Source organism: Alligator mississippiensis, chromosome 4 (assembly GCF_030867095.1).
Source record: "Alligator mississippiensis isolate rAllMis1 chromosome 4, rAllMis1, whole genome shotgun sequence".
Lineage (NCBI taxonomy): Eukaryota > Metazoa > Chordata > Crocodylia > Alligatoridae > Alligator > Alligator mississippiensis.
In genome coordinates this window covers 243019978-243045904 of record NC_081827.1, presented here as the reverse complement: position 1 = coordinate 243045904, position 25927 = coordinate 243019978, and the positions used below count along the sequence as shown (strand labels likewise).

Here is a 25927-nt window from a genome sequence, read left to right as displayed (position 1 = left end):
TTGTGATTGCAGGTGCAGTAACAGCAGTGTACATTGCATCATCTTGAAGCAGCTTAGCTGGGGGTAGGCACAGGACTGGAAGGACTAAGAGCTCACCTAGTGACCCAGTGGCAAGGCTAAGGATACTAACCTGAGATCTTGCAGTGTGTCCTGGCTATGCATAGCATGGCAAAGTGCTCAAGCTCTAAACTGACCACCTCTTATAACCCTTTTCTTTTACAGTGGGACCCCATGAATTGGAGAAGAAGAGTAGGAGGAGGCTTTGGAGGAGGGTTCTGACTGTGATCAGCCTGTTTCAGCCCACAGTAAGCCTGGAGCAGCCTGCAGAGCAAGCGCGTTCACAGGATGCCCTGGAGGAATATCCTCAGAGGACCTTTTTGGTAGTAAACTCAACAAACCTACAGTGATGGAAGCAGAAGAGCCTCAACCCAGTAAGTGCTACCTGCCATGTTTGCTGTTGTTTTTAAGGGGAGCATTCATCAAAAGCTGCTAGGATTCCTGGATACTGCAATAATATAAATAACTCCTCTTCTTCTTCCTCCTCCTATATGTTATTCAGTCTTAAAAGTACCACCAACTGTGCCTTCAACCAGAAAGTCTAAAGAAGGGAGAATGCTGGAGAACAGAAATGGTTCTTTTCATCATAGTCCAAAGCAAAGACTGTTATTATAGTTTCCTAGATCTAGGTCTCACTGCCTGTCTAAATGACAGGATTTATTCCCATTTAATTATTTCTCTGCACCCTGGAAGTTAGAGGTGAAAGGTCTTTGTAGAGAAATGATGCTAGGTTGATTTTAGGCATTCTTTGCAGGAATACAAGTATCAGTGTACTGTACCAGCCAAGTGCTTTTAGTGTGGATAGAGCTATACCAGAAAAGTAGTGTTTTGTACTGGTATAACAACTCTCCCTCCCTCAGCAGCATTGTGTTTTGCACTGATATAGTATCCCTCCATCCAAAGTGAAACCACTAAAGGTGTGGGGTTTTTTGCCAATATAACCACAATATACTGCACTTCTGCTACCTCATCTTTCTTGGTGGAGATTCACAGGTCTTAACAGCCCTCACTGTCATAGCTGAAGTCTGAGCGGGATGTGAAACTAGCAGTCAGGCTTTCTGCTTGGCATGCCTGCGTGAAAGTTTGAATCCAAGCTGAGCTCTGGGTAAGGCATGTGTTGCAAAGTGGGAAGTCCAGATCTGTGAATGTGCTTAACTTTAACCATTTTAAGTTCTAGCATGAAGAAAACAAGAAGTAAGTATGGGAGTTGGAGGAACAAGAACTAGAAAAGCACCTAGGGAAAGCAAGAACTAACTGTGCAAATAGAAGCCACATGCAGTTTTCAAAGAGAGGAAGGTAAACTAAATTCATGAAGAATTCCATCACTTCCACCCTTAAATAAACTACTGTTGCCTCTTGCCAATGATAGGATTCATTGGGTCATCAAATATTGTGTGTCAACAGAGGTCTCTGACATATCCACCAGCACAGCAGTCGATTGCCGCCCTCATCATTCTGACTCACAGACGGGTATTACACACGGAAACATGTAGCAAGGCCTGGGCATAGGTAAAAACCAATGTAAGCCATGTTTAGATCATAAAAACCTGTAAGACATGCAGATTTCATAGTGGTGAGTGGGAAGTGTAGAGGGTGGTGAGTGTGAGTGTGGCGATGAGTATGGAGATAGCATTCCCCAGAGGCAGATACTCCTGAATGACTTTCAAAAGTTGGATGTGACAACTTTAATATTCTGAATTGCTGCGGGAGATGTACCAAACCTTCATCTTTAATGGAAATTTTGACTGAGTGCAAATTAAGCAAAGACCTCATAGTCTAGCCTGAGAATTTTGACAGACCTCCCATCCCACATCCCATTAAGAAGCAAGATCAGAGAAAGCCCATGTAGGTACCTGCTAAAATAAGAAGACAGATACTGTTCATTATTTCCTTTACTGTAAATAGTGTAAGCAGCTTCATTTATACGACATAGTATTACAAAATGTAGGCCTCTCCCTTACTCTTCTTACAATCAATGCTGCCTTTGTAATCAAACCTCCACAACGCTGCCTGGAGAGGCTTCCCTTTCTATGTTAATCCATATTATGGCGTAGAAGAAAGATGCTTGCAAGGTTTAACAATAAGCACAGGAAAGCATTTCTTGAAAACTTACTTTTCTTTAAAGCAAAGTGGTTATAAACAAGCTGCAGTGTACCTAACTCACTGGCCATCCAACATGTTCTAGGCTTCATATTTATAGAGGTCTTTGAGAGAAAGCTCTCATCAGAAATAAAAGTTGCGGTCTCAGCCATGGCTCTGTATAACGCATGCAGTAAGGATGGGAGCTGTGTGTTATGTGCACAGATGGGAGAATTATTTGCAGTTCTTAAGCTTAATTGTTAACCACTTCCTGCCTGAGTGTTACTCTTGCTATTATATGCACCTGCTTTATTTCTCGGTGGCATCTTATATCTGAAGATCTGGAAGTCCTTTTGAATATTATAAAAAGTAATCTCTCCAGAGAGCCACTATTCCTTTACTAGGTTGGGGAAGTAAGCGACGGGTTAAATGATTTGCCTGAGGTCACAAAAGAGGTTTCTGGTAGACCTGGGGATAGTGGTATATCTCTACACTCCTATTTCTGGCCTTTAACTTGTGACCATCCTTTTCTGGAATAACACGAGCTTTTTGGAGTATGAGGCAGGTTATTTGGAGAGATATGAAGTACATGCACTAGCTGAGTATTTTATTCCTGAATTCTCTGCTTTTTTTGTAGCAGCTGAGTCTCTTGTGGCCAGGTAATTGTTACCAATTTATGGAACAATTACGTGCCTCATTGGTAAATATTATCAGGTAAAGAAGCCAAGATATAATGCAGAGTCCAAGAATTAAGTTCCAGCCTGTACTGTGTCATGACAGATATGCCACAAAATCATCAAAGACAGTTTCCATCAGAGTGCAGTTTGTAGTGCTTCTCTTAGTTGCATTCAACACCGGCATCTTCATTATGGTTGCAGTTGTGCTCACCCCAGGCAGGTTTAGTGCAGTCATATAGAGAGATTTCAGATCCAGTACAGTTCACATTATCGAGCCAAATCTTTCCAGAACCTGTCGGGAACACATGGTTAAAAATAAAAAAGTCAATAGCCATAAGCTGAGGGAGACAGAAAACTACAGCCCCCAGGGACAGCCTTAATGGTGAATGAGACAATCCTTTAGTTCCACAGTTTGCTTAGGACAATGCTAAGCTTCAAGGCATTGCCCAAGATGCAGGACCAGGTTGCTGCAGGAAGAGTCTTGGAAAGGAAATGTGACGGAGTCAGAATTCCCTCCCTGCTCTCAAGAGAAAATAACTCACTGCTGCCAAGTTCTGAATGCAGCACACATCTGATCTTGAACCACACGGATGTCCTGTCTGGGGACAGCCACAACCCCAGCCATTTCTCCTTGTCCAGGAGAATGGGACCAGTGGTCTGGTAGAGGATTCAATCTTCAGTGATCTGGGAACTGTAGTGCAAGTAACCCTTTGGAGGAGGAGAGAATGCTGTGTACAGACCACCGCCATCGTGAGTCAGTGCAAAGAGGGGAAGTGGCTTCCTCTTTGTGTACCTCTTGCCTCCCTTTGTGTCATCATATGGGCAGGGCAGACTCCCATCATTTGCTACCAGTGACGGTGCTAAAAGGAATGCCTAATGAGCAGCTGAAAGTGCAGGGATGAGGGTAAACCATTGATCTGACAGGTGGAGATTTTAATTTTCTCTATGTTGCAGGAAGTCTCTTTTTTGTCATGCTTTGCGACATATGTAGATAGGATTTGCTTCCCTGGCTTTGGGCACCTTTACATTGAAGTACTTGTCATTAATAAAAGGATACAGCCAAGACTATGCCGAGATTTAGGATAGATGCTTTTAACTAAACTCTCCATATTTTAGCTAGGTTAGCAAAACCTGGCTGGAAATTTTGGAAGAGAAGCCTTTATAATATTACTGCAGTACTTCTGCATCGATCTTAGGCTAGAAGTAGGAAGTGCAGGGTCAGAAAAAAATATTTGTAAGAGGGGTGACCAGAAAGAGTTCAGTGAACTTTTGTGAACTTTGGAAGAGTTTGAGTTCAGGTTGAGAGAGACATTTGGGGACCAAGAGGGAAAAGGTCTCCATTTTAATTAGCTGGGTGAACCAACATAGAATCTCAGTCAGTCAAAGGGATGTAAAACCAGTATCTCTAGAAACCTGGCTTCTGTTAGTCATCCTTATATTTGAATAGCTTATAGCCAGTTGTCACATATGACTTACTATAAGTACATTACCTTTTGCCATCCTTGGCTAGAATAATCGCCTAGCAAAGGTTTCAATACTGCACTCTCTTAAGCAGGATGCCTGTGGACCTTGCTAGTAGTGGAAGGGTTGGGACCATTGCTTCTATTTGGGGCAACTGGGTGGGAATTTTGACAATGGAAAAATGAAAGTACCTAGTAGTAAAGAGACAGAGAATATAAGAAAAAGTCTAGAGTTGTTCTTCAAGGCAGCAAGACTGAAGAGCCCTCAGCCACATGTGCGCGCAAAGATGTCAGGATTCACCAACAGAAAATGTGTACCGATTTTGTTCAAGCTTAGCATTGGGAAGAATTATGAGATTTGCTACTATGAATAGCAAAAGTCATGTACAACAAAAGTGGTCCCAACCTACTGGCATACTCTGGACTGAACTAATTCCAGATCCATATCTCCAGGTCTGTCTGGGGTAGGTGTGGATGGCATGAGGCCAGCACACGTGGTCTCCATATAGACTGAATGTAGGTTGCATTTCAAGGCCAGGTATTTAGCTGGCTATTTGCATGATTAATTATTAACTTACCTCTAGCTGCAGTAAAGGCTGCAGCTGCAGTAGTATATCCAAGCATTCTGCAGAACACTTTTGCATCTTTGATGTCCCAGTCATCATCGCATATTGTTCCCCATTCTCCATTGTGGTTGATTTCAGCGCGGCCCCGATGACCTCCTTCACTGATTCTGACAGTGGAATGGGTTCCACCTGGAGGGTTAGAAAGTTAGGGTAATGACCCCAATTATAACACATGACAACAGTGCATAAAGTAGAGAATTCAATAATGCAAATGAATGTTCATCTTCAAATAAACACAGCCACATAGAAAACAGGTTATGTCTAGCAAATATCATCTCAGTTCAGACCCCTGATTTTGCAAACACTTGCAAACACGGTTAACTTAAAAACCATGGTTAATTCCTTTTTGTCTTCAGTGGGATTATGCCCATATTTAAGGTAAGCATGCATGTATGGAATACAGATTAGACCTAATACTGTAGAATTGTAGTGCTAGAGAACAAGAAAAAGAAACCCCTTACCTCTGTTACCGGTGTTGCCTTTAGGGCCTTGGGGACCTGTTTAATTATTAAAGGAACAGAAATGCATTTGACATAATTTCAAGATAAAGGTAATAATCACAGTCATGTGTCTTACAGCTGTGCAGTTAAGAGATACAAGCCTATAACCAGGCAAAGCCTAGTCCCCTGTAGGATGAAATCCCTGATGTGGTTTATGTCTTGTGGCAGGATAGCAGCATGTTAAAAAAAGCAGGGGTATGCTATATGGCACTCTATCCTCAGTGAATTATCCTGATTAAAAGGTCTTCTGGTACTAAATCACAAAGAAATGTATTTTATTGGAGCCTTGTGAAGCTTGGGGGTGTCATACATAAGACAGTAGAAAGAATTAAGCTCGTTTATGATAAACTAGAATTGCTTCCAGACCAAAAGCACAGGTTCATTTTACCCAAAGCAGGGATACCTGCATTGCTACTGAGACATCTGAATAATGTGGGCAGTGGTGTCTCACCAGCTATTGTTTGTGTAGACACACACGTGTGTGTGTGTGTGTGTGTATGTGCGTGTGTGTACACCTGTGAATAAGACAGAGGGGGAACACCACCAGATCAGACACAGGGGAAGTAGAGAAAAGCCAAGGACATGGCTTCCTCAGACAGAGAGAGGACAGCCCTAAGAAAAGCCCTGAGAGAGAGCTTTTTTGAGGCAAAACGCTGACTGGCAGAAAGAGGCTTGAAGCTCCGAGCAAAGACACTGTCACATGTTGTTTGCTTCCACGGGGAAACACGACTTTGTACAAGCCTTTGTAAATAAACAGGATTGTATCAAAGAAAAACCTGACCCCACGACCCGTTTCCTTTCCAAACTGCAACAACAAGCAAGATCCCCATTTTTGCTGAGCTACTTGGGTCCAAAGGAGAGATCATATATATTTAAAAATGTAAAGCAAAAGGGAAGAGTGTAGATATTTAAAAATGATTGGAAAAGTAGTTTAAAAAAATAATCTAGATCATCTCAAAATGTTTGCATTAGCATCCTGTGTAAAGCAAATTACTCCTTGTGAGCAAGTGGGAGCCTGGAAAGACAATCTTCATCTCCCCAGATGTCCATGACTCTTTTCAGGCTCCCCACATGCTCCCGAGGAGTAATTTGCTTTACACAGGATGTGTCTACACATGCAATGAATACAAAGTAATACAATCTGGAGTTTATTACTCTGAAGTTTATTGCTCCCAGGGCACGGTTTGAATGAGCTGCTTCCCCCCAGCTCAACGTGCTGTGGAGGGTCTGGTTGGGGCATGAGGGCACTCCACTATGGGACTAGCTGGCAGGCAATCCCTGCACTAAAGCACCCTTTGCCCCACTCAGCCAGGGCAGCGTCTGCACATGCACTGCTGTGGAGTCAAAAACTCTGCAGCAGGATACTACTTGTAAATAGTACTATTAATTAGTAGGGCTGTGAGAAATTTCTCTGGCTGTTTCATTTTGACGCTGTTTTGACTCGTTTTGAGCTTGAAACAGCAAAATTGAAACAAAATGAAGGGCTTTGAAACAGCCTCGAAACAAAACGAGGCTAGTTGAAATGTTTCAAAAGTTTCAAAACATTTCGAGTTTCGAAGCAGCCAGGTGGTGGGAGAAAGGGGAGAACTAGGGCTACGCTCCCAGGAGCTCCGTAGCCCCATGTGGCTCAGCCAGGCGGGGAACGCAGCCCTGGCTCTCCCCACCTCCCATGGCCCAGCTGCGGGAAGCTGATAGCAGCACAGGGGAAGGGAACTGAGCCCAGGTTCAGTTCCCCTCCCCAGCCCTACGATCAAGCTGGGGAAGGCAACTCAGCCCAGCTGAGCTGAGCTCCCCTCCCCAGCACTACAATCTGGATGGGGAAAGGGATTGAGCCCAGCTGAGCTGAGTTCCTTTCCCCAGACTGATTGTGGCGCTGGGGAGGGGAGCTGAGTGATCTGGCTCAGTTCCCTTCCCCAGCCCAATTGATCCCAGGCAGGATGAAGATTGAGCAATTGGGCTCAGTTCCCTTCCCCAGGACCCCAGTCCCAGGCGGCAGCACCTAGCTTCCCTCCCTCTTCTGGCAGGCAGATCAGAGGCCACAACCCCAGGAGGACTGGCACAGCCCCCGCAGCCCTCCCGGGGTTGCGGGCCCCCGATCTGCCTGCTGGATGATGGAGGCTGTTTTGAGCTTCCCCATTATAGCCTATGGGCAAAACGTCGAACCAGCATCAACAAAACGAAATGGAACAGCAGTTTCAAATCAAACCGATTACTGTGGAGCTAGTCTAGTCTAAATAATCTAGGGTGGATGTGACCACTGTGCAGTGTCTTCTGTTTCTTTGTGCCAACTTGCTGGTGACCTGAGGGGTGTGAACTGAGACTCTCCCAAGTCCTTGCCTGCCTTGGACCAGTCCATGCCCTTTTGTTAGCAAACATGGAAGAGTGACCTAGGCAGGCAAAGCAGCCTGGCACGGCTTTCCTCCTCAGCTTGTTGCTAGTTATCTGAAGACAGAAAAAGATGTGTGAAATAGGTTCCTGTGCTGCATCATTGCCTTAATGTAGTGTCTGGAAGAAATATATGGACTCAGATGCAAGCAGCAAGTGAAATTTTCCTTGTAATGGCTGCACTAAAATATTCTCCTTTAAGAGGCAACTTTATGAAAGAAGGAGGCAGAGATGAGTGATGGTAAAAGGAAAGCTGTTGTGTCTACTTTAGAGCACTGTAGAAAATTGCTTAAGAATTCAGCATTATGGACAAAATACTGCTCCTGTGATCCTGGTATGGCCACAGTTGGCTACAAGTTGCTCTGAGTCATTTTTCCATTTATCAGTACATTTTTTCTGCCCAGTAGAACAATTCTGTCTTTTGTTTCTACCATTCAAGCTCTTTTTTAAGTTAAAGTTGTCACTTTTGCCTTCATTACAAGAAAAGGCTTATATGTGGAGCAGGCCAAAGAACCTAGTACGTGCCACTTAATATGAGCTGTTATATTTTTAAAGCAAATGAAGAAGAATGTTATGGGAGTAAAGCTAAGGTTTGAATGCTGATGGTCACAAAAAATGGATAATGAGAATGATTGCTGTAAACAGTTATTGTTACTAAAATTAGGGAATCGTAATGATTTAGGTTCACAGTTTTCATGTTTTATTTGTGTGATGTGCAGTAGTGAGGGTAGAGATGATATCTTAAAAAAAATCTAGTCTTACAATTTGCGAGCAGGGATATAACTGGGATGAGATTTTTCTTTGTGTTTAGTTTGATGCATTGCTATCTTGAGCATGGGAGGTAGCATCAACAGTTTTAAGTGCCTTGGGTTTGTTTGGGGTAAGTTGGTGGTGGATCATGTTCATAATGGAAGGCAAGCATGAAGCTGCATCAGAGACCAGTCTGTGTCCCGCTGTTATACCCATGTGTACAAAATGCAAAACATACCACCGGCTCATCAGAAGCCATGGCAACCAGTCTTACCAGTGGGTCCAGTGTTTCCTTTGGATCCTTTAATTCCTGGTTCACCTTTTGGGCCAGGACTTCCAACACTCCCTTGACTTCCTTTTTCACCACTGATTCCCTTCAAACCTAGGTGAAAAATACTGGGGAGTGAATATCTTTCTTTGGCTCCAAAGAAAAGAGCATGCTTGCCTTAAGAAAACAGCAAAATAGTCCATCTACAGTCCTTGACCGAGTAAATAACCAATTGCTCAGTAGGCGAAGTGCTTTACTTTGAAAGCCATGATCTCCCTTTGTTCCTTTTGGTCCTAGAGGGCCTAGAATCATCAAAACCAAAATAAATTACTAGTTAAATCCCAGATTAGAATAAATAGGTTAGAATAATAAATAGATTAGAATATCTATTGTCTAATCAATTTTCAATTGTCTCAGAAGGGAAGGCATGCCGGTGAATGAGTTATGGAAAAGGCATACGATATATAAAAGGTAAAAACTAACTTAGCTAGTTTGGCCCAAAAATAAATAGATAAATCAAGCAAGCAAGCAAAGCAAACTTTCCATTCATGACATGCCAACATCACCAGAGTGCATTGCATGGAAACATGTCTGGGGAAATTCATTGTTCTTTCCAATAATCTTAAAGGATTACTCAGAGGTCTTTTTATGCTTTATAACAATGCTAAACAGGACACCTTTCTAGACACTCAAAAGGTCCTTGCCAGAGCCACATCAGTAAATGAACTTTCTTCAAGGCTGCCTGGGAGAGTTTGGTGCATGGCACAGAACGGGGGCACCTCTCGGTGACCCATGACTCCTTCCAGCAAATCTCCTTCTGTGTTGCTGAATTAGTTTGATTCTCCCTTTACCTGCTATTCCATTGTCTCCTGTTTCTCCTTTTGCTCCTGTCTGTCTAGATTAGAAACATAATAAGGACTTATTTTGATAATACTGGATTAAAATGGTTGACAGCTATGTGTACCTGGTAGTCCAGGGAGCCCAGGTTGTCCTTTCTCCCCCTTCTGGCCATGTGCTCCATCCAAACCAGGACGTCCTGGCGAGCCAGACTCTCCTTTTAAACCTTAAAGTTGAAGAACAGCACCAAAAATGGTAAATTTAAAGGAGAAGTGAATCAAAGTGATCTGCAGTATCTCAGGTTGCTTCTCTGCTGATCCAAGTTTACCCCTATGCAGCATGAAGGCAAAATAAGGTCCATTGCTTCCAACCCAGAATCCTCACCTGCTCAGGGGAAAGAATCCCACTACAGGCAAGGCTGCAGGGCATCCAGCCTGCAAAGCATTTCTACTTCGGGGATCCTACAGAGCCCTACAGAATCTAGGCTGAATTCTGCCCTTTTTTGCATGCACATGATTCACGTGACCTGTAATGGGACTGGGGTGTATATGTGAAAGTAGGAGATACCTTCTCCCAAGGTATGTCCACACTGCAGTTTCTTCTGTAGTTATAGCTGGCTAGGTACTGGTATTAGTCTAATCACAGAGCTCAGCATGAACCGGCCACCAGCATGTGAACCAGTTTCTCTGAAGGATTGTGTAGCCCATGATAAATTCTGTGCTGGCATGGCTATCCTGCTACTGGTACCTGAGCTAGCTAACTTATAGCTAAATTTGGCTGTGTCTACTATACCACAGCCACCTTAATGACTGGTATCCTCCCCAACCCTCACACCCTTTTTCATGCTCCATTGACATAGATTCACTCCATGGCAGGAATAGAGCAACTGTTAGCTATGAACAACGAATTTGCACACCAATTTGAGTAGTTCCTTGTGGAAGTATCCTTTAAAATGTAACTGGAATGAGGCTAGTAGGCTTCTATGGAAATTTCATAGGTTTATTTAGAAATTAGTAAGCCTGCAGTTGTTAATAGAAGAAGACATTTTTTTTTTTTATAGATTTTCTGGGCCATCTCACAGAATTTTATACATGAAATAATTCTACTGCTTAGTTCCCAAATCCTAGAGAGAAGATGGCATTGCAGCTTCCATAACAGCATGAAAACACTCCATCTATAAGCAACCGCAGGGGAAATGTTCATAGACTGGAAACAACTACACAAACTTCAGTATTTCCAGGTGTGACCAGCCCAGCATGCCTTTCACTTCCACTTAAATCAGGAGCAAATCCAAGGAAGTTCATGAAGTTAAACTGATATAAAACTGATTCTTAGCAAAATCAGAGAGGGACTTCCATATCTCAATGACAAAATGAACCAGCCAGGCTATCTATCTATCTATCTATCTATCTATCTATCTATCTATCTATCTATCTATCTATCTAGATAGATAGATAGATAGATAGATAGGTATAGGAGTGTATATCAGGATCTGGGGGAAAGTCTGTTCACCAGAGTGCCCCAAGGGATGACAAGGTCAAACAGTCACAAACTCCTCCGTGACCGTTTTAGGCTGGACATAAAGAAAAACTTCTTTACTGTCCGAGCCCCCAAGGCCCAGAAGAGACTCCCCCAAGAGGCGGTGCAAGCACCTACTCTGGACTCTTTTAAGAAACATTTGGATGCTTATCTTGCTGAGATCCTTTGACCCCAGCTGACTTCCTGCCCCTGGGGCAGGGGGCTGGACTCGATGATCTTGCAAGGTCCCTTCCAGCCCTGATGTCTATGAAATCTATGAAATCTATGAAAGAAGAAATGAATTTAGAAGTTGAAAAAAGGGGCCTTTGGTTCAACACGGTGTTATTTCAGTTTCATGCTGCTTCTTCAGCAGAGTGAAACTGGTATTACACAAGGGTGCATCAAGACTTACACAGGGACTTACTGGATGAAATGTTATAGCTTATATTATGGAGGACTTCAGTTTTAATGATCACAATGGGGTCTCCTGCCTCTGAAATCTATTACTATATAGAATAAAGATCCTTCCTTTTCCTCCTTATTTACTGAAATGCAGCCGCACTGGATTCAGTGGAACTACCCAGCAGATAGTTTGCAAGAGGAGAGTCAAGGCTAGGATCTGTAACCAGCACATCAGCTGTGGGGAGGGGATGGAGGGTCAAGGGAGAAAAGAGAGAATAAGACTGTCACTTTTCCTGATACTCTTCCTTGGAGATTGGGATAAATGAGGTTTCTTGGCTGATGGGTTCTTTCATTTAAATTAAACTTTAAGGGCTGGTTGACCTGTGCTGTAAATCAGCACAGCTCCATTGAAGTGGATTGGCTTAGCCCATTTACAGCAGCAAATGATTTCTTTTTAATTAAACAGGCCTTTAACAGACGTCAGTTTTATACACACAGGAAGAGCCATTTTTGCTTGCAGAACCTACCTGCCTCTCCCTTCTGTCCAGGAAGGCCCTGTGTTCCTGCGCTGCCTACAATACAACATGAATGTTAGTGCCAGCGAGACCTGTACCAGTTGTGAGACATGGCATCTCCCCTCCCCACTAGCAGTCCCACCACCCTGCTCCCACACCCTCCAGATTGGGCATTTTGTCCTGCTCACATACCACTGAAGCCTGGCTGGCCTGGGTTTCCCTTGCTTCCAGGAGCACCAATTGGTCCACTTGGCCCCATGTCTCCCTTCTCACCCATTTCACCTTTTCTTCCTTGTAGACCTGTTGAACAGTAGAATAGATAGAGTTACTGATTCATTTTTCGATCTTACTGGGCTTAGTGGATCTATCTTTGGCCTCAGTGGGATCAGGGTTTAGTTTTATTTCTGCATTTATAGATCTCCGGCATCTTCAATCGGCAACCAAGAGGCTCAGGATAGACAGTGAAAGTGGGGCTATACAATAGTTCAAAAGTGCCTGCAACTCTGTTTTGCAGAATTCACAATTCTGCACTCATTTGTGCCCTTGATCTCCTTTGTGTTTCCTCTCTATCCTCTCTTCACTTTGTTCTCCCTATCCACATCTTGGACCAGGGTGGCGAATACCAATCTAATGCAAGTTACACAAGAGAGACATGCTGCATAATTCTTCTGTTTAATTTACACAAAATTCTGGCTTAAAAGGGATATAAACCACTCAGAAATAGGCTTTACTACCACTAGAACTAACCAAATATACACATGCCTGTGCATATAAATTATATTACATTAGTTTATACCCTATAAATCCTGCTATAAACACGAATGTTAGGATCAGGGATATGCCGATAATTAAATACCTGCTGTTTTCATTACACGCACCTCTCTCCAAAAGAGACTATTAAAACTTATGGTGTGGAGTCAGCATTTTTGGAGGAGCCACCCTCCCTGGAGCAAGACACAAAATGGAATCCCTCAAATAAGACAAATTACCTTATTCATCCCGTTCCTTTATGGAGAAGTAACCCCTTGTTCAGAGCTAAAGCAAACCACTTGTCTAGAGAGAGTGCATTTTACAGTAGACAGAACAGGCTCACTGGCAAAGCAGGAAAGTTGGTTAAAATTATCTGGAGAACAATAATCACATACATAATCTTACCTGCAGGACCCATGTCTCCTTTATCTCCTCTCACGCCTTGTTCACCTTTTGCCCCGGCAAAGCCAGCATCTCCTTTGGTTCCCTTTTCACCCGGAGATCCATTTAAACCTGGATGGAAAATATCAGACTTCAGATGCCATGCTGGATCCAATACCGTGTCAGAGGACTGTTCCCACCTGCGATGCAGAGCAACATACAAGTACATTCTGCTCTTGGGGTAAAACCAGAGTGACTCCAATTAGACCAATTCAGTTATGCTTGAACTAGATGTGGGTCACTGATATCACTGACCCTAAGGATGTGCAATCAAATAGAACATCCTGCCCGGTCTCATTTATAATGTTTTATATAGCTGTTTCTCTGGTAACTTCAGTAGTGCAACTGCCGATTTACACAAGTTATTGAGAGCAAAATCAGAAGTCTTACTGTATGCCCCCAAGGAAATTATATTACAGAAGGAAAGCATTACCTTGGACACCTTGGCTTCCCTGTGCCCCCTTAGGTCCTTGTATTCCTGAAATCCCAACAGATATATATTAGTAAGTGTAATAAACAATAAAAATGGACCAATCAGATCACTGGTGTAAACAGGCAGATCCCCTAAACTGAAGTCAATGGAGTTATGCCGGTTTACACTAGCTGAGGATCTGGCCAAATGTCTGTGAGCCAAATCCTGCTGTCCTTATTCACACAGTGGGGATTTTTCTTGGAACAGCCCTCAGCTATAGGATTATAATACATATGAAATGAACCACAGGGCTTGGCCCGAGGTTATATTTCTTTGTTGTGCATCCTGCTGTGCAACAGGAAAGATAATGAATGGATGATTTTTAGAAAGCTTGCTTAGCATAAATGTAGCCAAGAACCACAGATGGGAGAGAGAGAGGGGCAGCAGGTTTTACATGACAAAGGACCAAATCTTGCCACCTCCTGACTAGCTGTGAGGGCTCTTATGTATGAAACTGGTGTCCTCGCGCTGCAGAAAGGTTTGGAGACCGGTGCTGGGGGTTGGAGTCAGAGAACACGTGGGTTCTCGATGGGCACGCTAGGAGACACCGCACCGAGGGAAAGAAGGGAAAGGACCTGACGGACTCGGTGTCTGTAGTTGTCCTAAACCGAGAAGGAAATTAGCAGCCAGGTGGGTACAACATTGCGAGGGGTGGGGGAGTATTCCTTTCATACAATGCATTAGCCCAGCTCTTTTGGGTTAAGCAAAGCTTCCAGAATTTAGTCCTAAGGAAACATTTCTAGTCCGAAGGGAGACATTTCTTATTTCTACCAGTGGAAAATTAGGAATCAGGCATAGTGCGTTCCCAATTTAATCCAGTGTCAATGAGGTCAGAATTTGGTCCGAACGCTGGTTCCCCCAAACCAGGAAATCTGCACTAGACAACTTCTGGTTACATCCTCATTTTAGTATGGCTCTTACAAGAAAATGATGGATATAATCGTACTGTATCAGCCTGGCTGTTATGGTAGGACACTCATCTCTGAGAAACTGTTCTGTTTGCACTCTCCTTTTACTGCACCGAGCCTACAAACCCCCATGGGAAGCACGCAGCTCACTCCTACCTCGCTTGGTTTAACTGAGCTTTGTGCCATCAGGTCTTTACCTATATTATCTTACAGGAGGTGCTGCTACTCATCTTTCATTACCTGTTTCTCCTTTGTTTCCTTTTTCACCTGGAGGACCTGTGTTTCCTGGTATGCCTAAAATATAGAAGGCAAGATGTGGTCTGAGTATTAAGCAGCACAACATTTATACAGATAGGGAAAGGCTGGTAGATAGCTACCTGGTATTCCATGTTGTCCAGGTGAACCCGGTTCCCCTTTCAGAGCTGGGCCAGAAGATCCTGTGACACCTTTTTCTCCTGGTTGATGTTGAAAGTGCATTGGGGAGCAATAAAGCAATGACATTCATTTTTTGGTGAAGAACAAAACCACATCTTCCTTTCCCTGGCAGAGCTGAGTACTGGCCAGTTACAAACACGCAGCTGCAAAATCATATTAGACTTTACCTAGAAGTGATTGGAGTGAAATAGAGGTGGACGGCAGGGGCTCTCCAAGCTGTGCAGTGGGATGTGTTAAGGCAGGTTCAAAACAATGGCCAAAACCCTTCAAATCCACATGCATAACATTGGGCACCCCAGGATATTTGTAGGCATTGAAATTAAAGCGCTGAGAAATCTCTGAAAACTGGGGCCTTTTTATACCTGAAATATGCACATGGTCCCTGTTGCTGTATTGGCTCACAGAAAGTGGCAGGGTATGTACATCACTACAGCCCTTTGGACACAGAGGCCGCATCCAGACAAGCATGCATGTGCGTACCCCCGGGGACAAATAGCAGCAGCACATAGTTGTGCCACCACAATTTGTCCCTGGCGAACACCCATGCGTGCATGCTCTGGCATGCGGCAAGTTGCCCCAGGTGGGGTAGGGGAGGCTGGGGCCAGTACCTGGGCTGACTCTAGCAACCTTACGTGGGGTCCTGGGAGCCTCCTGGGGCTCCAGCAGCGATGATCTGGCAGCAGGGAGTTTGGCTAGCATCTGGAGTATGGCTCCAGCTGGCCAGGCTCTGGTTTCAGGCAGTGAATGCTGCCTCCAAGTGCACCGTGCAACTTTATTCTAGTGTGGGTTTTTTTGACACCAGGATCTGCCAGTGTCAAACCCTCCTCCCCACCCCGCACTGCAAATTAGCAGCTCAGGGAATGCCTGCATGTGCCGTGTGTGCAGCGTGCATACTGCACATGTGCTTGTGCATACTGAACGTGCCTAGAGAAGCTAAGTGGCTGGACTGAAGTCAAGCAAGAAGTCTGTGGCAGAGCAGAGAACTGAACCCTCTTTTCCTAAACCCTAGTTAGTGCTTGAACCACTGAGTCCTCCTTCTGATCACTGATATTATAATGCAAGAGAGTTCCCTTCCATACCTTACCTTTCTCTCCTTTTGCCCCAGAAAGTCCATCACCTACAATAGAAGAGAGTTATTCTTATGTTGCTCTGCTCTGCTCCAGTATGAAATAGGTCCTCCCCTCCTGAAATGCAGCGGTTCCTTGCTTACCCTTTGGCCCGGGTTCTCCTTTGCTTCCAGACGGTCCTTGATGGCCGATGTCTCCCTTCTGACCTAGAAGTGGGTTTGCCAAGTGTAAATACAAAGCTTCAGGCCAAATACAGGCTGCTTTTGATTTGAATGGGACTGGGATTTCATCACACTCCAATGCATACCATGGGCTAGAGTCTCACTGGTGTAAACCAAGGTAACTTCACTGACTGTATATTACATACTGCTGATTTACACCAAGCAAGGTCCTGGCCTCATGTATTCTTCAGTGCAGAGCCAATGCACTTGACAGATCATAGAGTGGAGAAAGGGAGGGGGACGCACTTGGACACTGACCTGAATTCCCTTTTTCACCTTGAGGTCCTCTTTCCCCTTTGGCACCTGGATTGAATGGAAGAAAAGCCATCGTTTCTGATAGACTGAGGGAATATCATGGAGAAACATTGCTCCTGTCATGCACAAAATTTTGGCACAAAATTTTTGGGTGTCGGTCTTGGGGAGTTGAGAAGAGTGCAGTTACCATTACTATAGAAAAAGCAGGGTATTACTTTAAAACTCCATCCAAGTTAGCCTGTGGAAAACAACCTGAATATAAGGGAAATTTTAGAGCCCAGTCCTCAGCACGGTTGAGTGCTTGAAACTCCTGATGAAACTAATGGGCCCAGCTGAGATGGCTCCTCTAGGTTCAACCCTAATTGAGACGTAGCATGTGACTGCTCTTCTATGGGCACATCACAGCTCCTGACCAGTTCCTATCCTGGTTCAGGTAGGGAGAGGGAAGCAGTCTGCTACAGGCCCAGAGAAGGTACAACTTGTTCCGCACATTGTGAATGGACCTTCTGGGGTGTGAGCAGAGGGGATGGAGTTGGGGTGCTACCAGCTCCTAACTGCTCCCCATCCGGTTGCTCTTGGTGGGGAGTATCCAGTGGGAAAACTCCATATGGTGCATCAAAGTCAAACTACTAGCAGGCCAAGCAAGAGGGGATCCAAGGCTCTTGGATAAAATCCAGCAGGTCCTTATGATTTTGCAGGATCAGTCATTAAATATGGTTACAAAATCTAATTCCAGATTCTTCACGGTGAAGTGGGAGGGAGGGAGGAGGAGAGCACAGGGGAGTTGCTAATTGCTCAAATATGTACCTACCTGGAGGACCTGGATTTCCTTTGCTCCCCGGTGGCCCTGAAATGGATATTTAATATGTATTTTTTAAATGATCAGTGTTTAATAATTGATTCCAAATGATTTCATAGTATGCAAACCTGCAGCTAATAGAATTAATCTGCGAGTTGGAAACATCACCTTGGCTACTGGAGGAATGTTCATGATGGAGAGGCCCGAGCAAAGTTACAGAGTGTGTTGGCTGGTGGGAAGCAGGTGCTGGGAACCTCTCCATGCCCAGCAGAGAAGTGAGAGCAGGAAGGGGGTTCAGAGCTTGTGCTCCTGCGTCCATTCTATGGAATAGGCAGGTAGAAGAGCGCACCACCTCAGCACCTAAACAGTATTGTACTCAAAGTCCTTGCCTTCTCCTGGCACTCAGGAATGATGATTTAACATGAAGCACACCAATGTATAGCCCTCAGGCTTCCACAGAGCCGCCACTCCCTCCCATTGCTCCAGCTGCAGTAGCAGCTGGCAGTCTCTGGGTTCCCCCAGCTTCCACTTCCTGCTTCAGGGCCAGTGTGGGTGCAGCACGGGGCAGACTGTGGTGCCTGGGGAATGCATGTCTTGGGGTACCCGGGTGGAGCATGGCAGTCTGACCACGGTTGGGGAGCTGAGGGTGAGGCCAGGGTGACCATGAGAGTGGTGCAATAGTGAGGCACTTGCATAGCCTGCAGCCTGGCTGGTTAGAAGTAGGACAGCCCTGAATTAACATCCATTTGCACACTATCAGCTAGTAGAAAAGGAAGCGATCAAATCTGGCATGGCTTGTTCATTCGCCTGACTCTGCACCATCCGTGGTACTCCTATAGTACATAGTACCCTAATCTTCAACATAGGTAGGTGCAGATGAACACCTGAGGCAGGGAGACTAAGTGATGTGACCAAGGTCACTCAGGTCATGTGTAGTAGAGCAGGGAATTGGGCCAAGATCTTTCAAGCACTACATTAGCATGCTGATCCCAGGCCCACCCTTCCTGAATGCCTTGTTCTAGGGCTTGTATTGCAATGTGTTCATATGTGGTGCTTTATATAGGCAATAATTATTACAAGCACCAAGGATGGATGTGGCCTCTGGGGATCAGATTTGCTGACCATGCATGTAGGCTGCTTTCCAGTGCACAAGGCAGCCTGTGATGCAGTATAGCTGTAGGATTTCCCCTGCTTTGAGGCATTCTTGGAGGCACAGAGTCACCACCGTGACTACAATCTCTCCTCCATACCTGGTGGGTACCCAGGACAAAGAGGACATGCTCATAGCACTTCTATGACCTAGCAACCTTTTGCTGCTGACAACTCGAGCTGTTGTCACAGTCTCTTGGGATGTGGTCACCTTTCACATCATCATAAGCCATCTTCTCACTGGTTGAGGTCACAGGTGATCCTGGCAGGGTTTGAATGATGCAGAGGTGAAAGGACCTGCACAGCATTTCTCTGGGCAAAGCAGAGCTCTTGGGGCCAATTCCTTTGCTGGTGCAGGTCTGCAGTGCACCAATTATTTTTTGGAGAAGTCTGCTTGTCTGTATTAGTACGGTGTTTAGTACCCTGTCCTCTATTGCACTGGAGGGACTGATGATGATGATAAATTCACGTTACCACTGTGACCCTCATTTTTACCAGCTGCAAATCTGACCCAGCCAATCAACTCCTGAAAGTCTTCTGGGAGGTAATTGCTGAGTTGTGCATTTCCCAGTGACAGAAATCTCTACCTGTTGTACTGCTTTGCACTGAGCTTTGCACCACAAACCACTGAAAAAAAGAGAAGGAGAAGAGAAGCAATACCTGCAATCCGTGTGATATTGCCCATCTTCATCATTAAGTTTTGACTGTGGACTTTAATGATGTTGATTTCTTTGGCTAAACTGTAGATTAATTTGTTTTCCCTTTTGAGGTACCGGGAATCAGATTTCCCCTCCAGGAATGTTTCGTTGTGGGAAGGGCTGGCTAGATGCTCTGACAAATATAAGTAGTCTTCTTCTGGAGGTTTATGTAAACCCTCCTCCATTTTAAACACTGTGGAAATGAAACAATTCAGCATAAAGAGCCACTCCCTGGTTATCTAGGAAATTCTTCCTATGCCGGTCAGTTCTCTTCTATTGAATAACATTGAGCTTCCTGTGAGAAATGCACTTCTTTCCTTTAGGATGGGGAGAGTTTTACTGTTTCAGGACTCTCCAGTCTATTTACATGGGCATTTATAGCATGCTTATCACTCTTGGATTGGGTATGATCAGATATACAGGGTCTTCATAAAGTCCTTGTACACTTTTAAACTTTAATAACTTAGGCTGTAGGTATGATAGAAACAATCTGTAAAAGGGATTTAAAAGCAAATATATTTAAGTTTTAGTACAATTAGAGTACACAGTGCTAGACTTCAACATAACCACCATCCATCATGATACAGCGCTCAATCCGATCTTCCAACTCCTCGAAAATGTTTCCCAGTTGCTCTTGAGTTACTGCATTAATTGCAGTGATGATCCTAGCCCTATGTTCCACCAAAGAACATGGTTTTGACAAATAAACTACACTTTAACATGTCCCCATAAAAAGAAGTCCAACAGCAACAGGTCAGGTGAAGGAGGTGGCCAAGCAATTGGTCCGCCTCTGCCTATCCACTTCTCTGGGAAAATGTCGTTTAGGAACTGTCATATATTCAGAGTATAGCGGCACGAAGCTCCATCTTATTTAAGAATAAATTTAATAGATTCATAGATTCATAGAAGTGGGGTCGGAAGTGACCTTGTAGATCATCAGATCCAACCCCCTGCCCTGGGCAGGAGAGAAAACCGGGCTCAACTAACCCCAGCCAGGTAGATGTCAAGCCTCCTCTTAAAGACCCCCAGGGTTGAAGCTAGCACCACTTCCCTTGGAAGTTGGTTCCAGATGCTAGCTGCCCTGACTGTGAAGTAGTGCCTTTGGATGTCTAGTCTAAACCTACTCTCTAACAATTTGCGGCTGTTATTCCTTGTTACCCTGGGGGGAGCTAGGGGGAACAAGGTCTCTCCCAAACCCTGCTGATCCCCCCTAGTGAGTTTATAGATGGTCACCAGGTCCCCCCTCAGCCTTCTCTTGCGAAGGCTGAACAGGTTAAGGTCCCGTAGTCTCTCATTGTAGGGTCTGCCCTGCTGTCCCCGGATCATGCAGGTGGCTCTCCTCTGGACCCTCTTGATGCTATCCACATCCCTCCTGAAGCGCGGCGCCCCAAACTGGACACAGTACTCCAGCTGCGGCCTGACCAGTGTTGCATAGAAGGAGAGGATCACCTCCTTGGACCTGCTTGAGATGCATCTGTAGATGCACGACAAGGTCCGGTTAGCCCTACTGACCGTGACCTCGCATTGTCGGCCCATGTTCATCTTGGAGTTAGTGATGACTGCAAGATCTCTTTCTGCCTCTGTGCTCTCAAGAAGGGAGTTTCCCATCTTATAAGTGTGCTGCTGGTTACTGCTGCCCAAGTGCAGCACCCTGCACTTGTCAGTATTGAAGCCCATCCTATTTTCGTTAGCCCACCCCTGTAACCTGTCCAGGTCCTGGTGTAATCTGTTCTTCCCTACTAGCGTGCCCACCTCACCCCAAATCTTGGTGTTGTCAGCAAATTTGAACAGGCTGCTTTTCACTCTGTTGTTCAAGTCACTAATAAAGAAATTGAACAGTGCAGGCCCAAGGACCGAGCCCTGGGGGACTCCGCTGCCCACTGCCCCCCAGGTCGAATATGACCCGTCCACCACCACCCTCTGAGTACGACCCTTCAGCCAATTTGCAATCCATCTGACCATGTAGGCATCAATGCCACAATCACCTAGTTTTTTAATGAGGATGGGGTGGGAGACAGTGTCAAAGGCCTTGCTGAAGTCCAGAAAGACTACATCCACGGCGACACCTGCATCCAGTGCTTTTGTGACCTGATTGTAGAAGGCAATCAGGTTGGTCTGACAGGACCTGCCCCTAATTAAACCATGCTGGTTGCCCTTGAGCTTCATCCCTGCTGCTGGCCCATCACAGATGTGCTCCTTGATAATCTTCTCAAAGAGTTTCCCCAGGATTGAAGTAAGACTGACGGGCCTATAGTTGCCCGGGTCCTCCCTTTTCTCTTTTTTAACGATGGGGACCATGTTGACTTTCTTCCAGTCAACTGGCACCTGGCCAGAGCACCAGGAGTGCTCATAAAGCTGTGCCAGGGTGCAACGACCCCTGCCAATTTGTTATTACTTATGAAGTGTAGCATTGTGTACTCTAGTTGTCCTAAAACTTTAATACATTTGCTTTTAAATGCTGTTTACAGATTGTTTCAATCATACCTACAACCTAAGTTTATAAAGTTTAGAGTGCACAAGGACTTTATTCATATGACCAGATAGGAGTGTGTCATGTCAAATGCCTATCTGGAAGAAGACAGACTGTCTTCTACTCTCAGAGCATGCGGGATCCTTCGCTCGCATTCGGAAAGTCCCCCTGAGGAACTGAAGATAAGTGCACTTTGAGCTGTCTCTCTGCCCTCCTTCTGAAAGGGCTCAGCTCAGCTTCCTCCCATGAGAAATAAGCATGCACAAAGCCCTCCAGCTTGCAGCAGACTCTCCCCTTAGAGTCAGTCCAGGAGGAGTGAGCTCCCTTCTAGAAGCACTATTTATTGCTCTTGGAGATGCCCCTTCTGCCTGCCTATTTATCCCTGATCAACATGGTGTCTTAACTGGTGGAATGAAATGAAGAGCTTGAAGACAGAAAGAAAATAAGAAAAGTGGGGGCAGGAGGACAGAGGGGCACGTGGACTCTGGAGGGGTGCAGGGAGCAGTGGCATGGGGAACATATGGAGCTTGTGGCTTGGGGGAGACCTTGGTAGATGGGCAAATGTTGGGGGAAGCGGGACACAGTTCCTGGCATGAGGGAAAGCATGAGGGTGCTGCAGAGACTCCCTGAAATAGAGGTGGAATGGGACACACGGAGATACTGCAGAGAGGGACGGAGGATGCAAAGAGCACTGAGTGTGTGCAAGGTGCTACAACCCACATAACCAACACAGCGAGTGACCCTCTATAGTACTTTGCCACTCTGTACCTACTACAGTGTGTTTCTGCAGCCCCATCACCCACAGTGCCCTGATTTCTAAGTTACAACAAATGATCATTGCAATTACCTTTATATGCCAACAGTCCTAGGCCTGCGGTTAACAAAAGCTGGTAGAGGATGAGTGCAGTCCAAGCACAGTATGAGGAAGTCTTTTTTTTGGTTGGTGGCTCTAAAATCCAATAGGAATAAAACAAGCATCTTTTTAGACCCTGTTCCCATGACTTCTGTTCGCTTACAGCACACTAATTTCTTTTGCTTTGCTATACCTTGACTGATTTTATGTGAATGAAGCATTCATTTTGTTCTTGAAATGCAGAGCGGGGAGATCCCTGCGAGAGAGGGTCTCACATAGGGTTTCTGGTGGAGTTTTTGACTTGTACGGAAAGAAGAGGAACTCCTGTGAGAAGCTTTCAGCTTTAAAAATGTAACCGTCAAAGCCCTGCTCTGTACAAAAGCCACTCTGCCCTGTCCACACATTTCTACTAACACTGAAAGCTCCAAGAACATGTATCAAAGGGTGTATTGCTCTTACATTTGCCTTGACATAGAGCATGCCTAACCCTAAAATTCACATCCCTGAATGTCCATTTAGCTCACAAAGAGTTCTCACTAGTTGGAGCTACCCCATCCCCGGCGCTCCTGGGACCTTCTCTTTTCAGCACGTCCTCCCACCTCCTCTCACTTGATGTGTCCAACCTAGAAATGAGGTGGGGAAGCCGTGCTAAGGGCACCCTCCACCCACCGCACTGCCTTGTTCTGGGTTTGGAGTGTGCGAGCGAGAATGAGGGCTTGAAAGCAACACTCCCCAGAAGCGTGGGGGCACCATGGAGATGTACCCTAAATAATGTGGCCCCTTTTGCCCTGAGCGGTTGTGCTTGTTCGTTTTGTGGAAGGTGCTGGATGAGACGGAGACTCTGTCCATTCTGTTCTAGGAGGGAACTCACAGCTCTGAGGTCTTCCCCAACCTCAGCTCCCACTCTTAGTTTTGGGGGGAACCCCTGCTGAAATCCTGACCCCCTGAGACTTCCCTACATGGTCCTTCTGGGTCCATTTCAGTGTGCAGTCTCCTTCTCTGCTTGGGCTGTCTCTCATTTGCTTTTACTTTGGGCTATAACATCTGCTTTTATCTATCTATCTATCTATCTATCTATCTATCTATCTATCTATCTGTTTCCACAAACCAGCCAATAGTAATATTTATATGGACACATTGTGGAATTTTGTACAAAGAAAATGTACGTTCCTTACATTTGTATGGTCCCAGATTCCTATTAAAAAGAGAGCTATTAAATGGAATCTGGGACCATACAAATGTAAGGAATGTACATTTTCTTTGTACAAAAATTCCACGATGTGTGGAATATATAAATCAGATATATATTAAGATATATACTATTATATAATATATCGATTATATGGGAAAAGATGTATATATATGTATATATATATGTATATACACACACTCACAAAATACATTCCTTGTATTTGTATGGTCCCAGATTTCTATTAAAAAAGATATATATATATATATATATTATCTATCTATCTTTTTAATAGAAATCTGGGATATAGATATAGATTATATCTATATCTATAGCTATCTTTTTTAATAGAAATCTGGGATCATACAAATGTAAGGAATGTATTGTGTGTGTGTGTGGTTTGTGTGTGTGTGTATATATATATATATATATATATATATATACACACACACATACATATATATATATATAGAAATAGAAATATAATATCTAACCAGAGCATGGGATACATGCTTTTCTTCCTTAAAAAAAAGCAATTTATATATACATTAAATTAAATTAATGAATAATAAGTAGGATGCTGGAAAGAAGAACAAATACAAACAGATTAATACAGATTCAAACATATTTTGAAAAGTAAAGGAAAAAATAAATAAACCACCGCTTGGGAAAATGTCAGCCTTTGTGGAGGGAAAGTATTTCATGGGTATCAATAACTATCGCAGGCAAGTTGCCCTTAATTGAGTGCTGCAATATAATATAATGCTTAGTTTTAAAGGGTATACTTTGAAGAAAGACAATCATTTTAATTAAATTAACAGTGCAACTGGTTAAAGTATTTAGATTCAGCTGTACAGTTTCTGTTAGAATTTGTGATTTGAATATTGTAAGTATCTAAGACATTGAAATGTGTAACAATGGAAATATAATTAGGCTTTTTTAAATACACCAGGAGAGAGTGACAGCGTCGGCTGGAGAATGGCTGCTAATTGTTAGTTTTTGGCTGGAAGAAATATGCCCTGCGTACATCTCTTTATTAACATTCAGATACAAGTCTTAGCAAAAGAATAAAAAGGCAGTGGAAGTATCATAAGTATAGAATTTCATTTAATTTGCTATTTTCTTCACAGATAGAGCAGAGTTATAAGATTTTAGCTTATTGAACAATGAAAAATACTTTACCATTGACTTCAAAGGAAGCGGTACAAGGTGAAGTAAACCACAGTTTGCCGGAATCAGGGCATATTTTCACATCACTTGAAAGTCCTCCTCTAGGTTCCATGGGAAAGTCTTTGTAGCTAACCTACAGTCCTGTCAGATTACAGATGCTGAGGAAATAAGGATCTTTCTGTTCATCTACTGTGTTTGTATGGCAGCTGAAATGCATTTCCTGTAAGCACAAATTCTCTAGACTTGCAGGACACTTTTGACGTAATATGGTCAGTTCCTCAAAAGCCAAAAAATTCAATGTTCAGCTTTTCTCTCATGCTTATTCAGGACAAAATCTGGATGGACTTTTATCTTGTTACATGAACTCCGTTCAGTGCTCACAGGAGTTCCTCGGCATCTTCTGGGGTTTGACCCAAAGCGGCCCATCCTGATCCAGAGTAGCCACTTTTAACAAGTAACCTGAATAAGCCTCAACTGTACATGGACCTCAGATCTTGAGTCCTTCTGGTCTTTCAGGAGTGGGGAGGGGGTCCAGAATCCAAACTTAGATCCAAATTTGGCAGCTGGCACACGTAATGTATAATGGGGAGGGAAAGATTGCAGAGGGGCAGACAGGCGTGTCCTAATCAGGATTAAATCTTATGTCTGTCAGGTCCCCTGAGCTCTGTGTTACCATATGGCTGCATCCTTCCAAGTGCCCAGCTCTATGACCATGTGATGTCTAGGTTGAAGGGTCTCCCAGGAGAATGCTGAAGAGCTACTCCTTTCTTTTGTGACTTTGGACCACTTTTGGGGCAGTCTTTTCTTCCTTTTCTCCCCGTCACAATGCAGAACTAAGGCTTAATGCATATGCTAGTAAAAACCTGTCCGTCTGTGGGAGCCATGTGGACACTGGGGTACCCACCGGTGCTACCACTAAGCTGGTAGTGGCATCGATGTAAAATTCTTTAGTGCTGACCAAGCTGATCTATGTTCA

General features: G+C 44.3%; 1 protein-coding gene and 1 long non-coding RNA gene across 2 annotated transcripts in view; one reads left to right on the top strand and one right to left on the bottom strand.

The window, feature by feature from the left end:
- Window positions 1-227: 227 nt before the first annotated feature.
- LOC109281326 (uncharacterized) overlaps window positions 228-25927 on the top strand; it is a 61842-nt gene continuing 36142 nt past the window's right edge. The window contains exon 1 of the long non-coding RNA XR_002087933.2: window positions 228-431. This is a non-coding gene — a long non-coding RNA (uncharacterized LOC109281326). The remainder of the gene's footprint in view (window positions 432-25927) is intronic.
- Window positions 1935-25141, bottom strand: MARCO (macrophage receptor with collagenous structure). Its single transcript, XM_006277960.4, has 18 exons — window positions 24964-25141; window positions 22587-22688; window positions 19232-19462; window positions 17435-17470; window positions 16627-16671; window positions 16291-16353; window positions 16165-16197; window positions 15023-15100; window positions 14886-14939; window positions 13699-13743; window positions 13230-13337; window positions 12267-12374; window positions 12087-12131; window positions 9767-9865; window positions 8809-8916; window positions 5361-5396; window positions 4852-5028; window positions 1935-3105 (listed from the first exon to the last, which is right to left on the bottom strand). Exons 1-18 carry the CDS (start codon window positions 25061-25063, stop codon window positions 2975-2977), a joined length of 1599 nt encoding a protein of 532 aa, XP_006278022.2. The 5' UTR covers window positions 25064-25141; the 3' UTR covers window positions 1935-2974.

Coding starts and splice junctions, on each gene's coding strand:
- MARCO (XM_006277960.4), bottom strand. CDS start 25,063: ATGGAACCTAGAGGAGGACTTTCAAGTGATGTGAAAATATGCCCTGAT. Junction 9,866..12,086: donor TGGACAGAAGGGAGAGGCAG/GTAGGTTCTGCA, acceptor TTCAACTTTAAG/GTTTAAAAGGAGAGTCTGGC. Junction 3,106..4,851: donor AGCCTTTACTGCAGCTAGAG/GTAAGTTAATAA, acceptor TGTTCCCGACAG/GTTCTGGAAAGATTTGGCTC.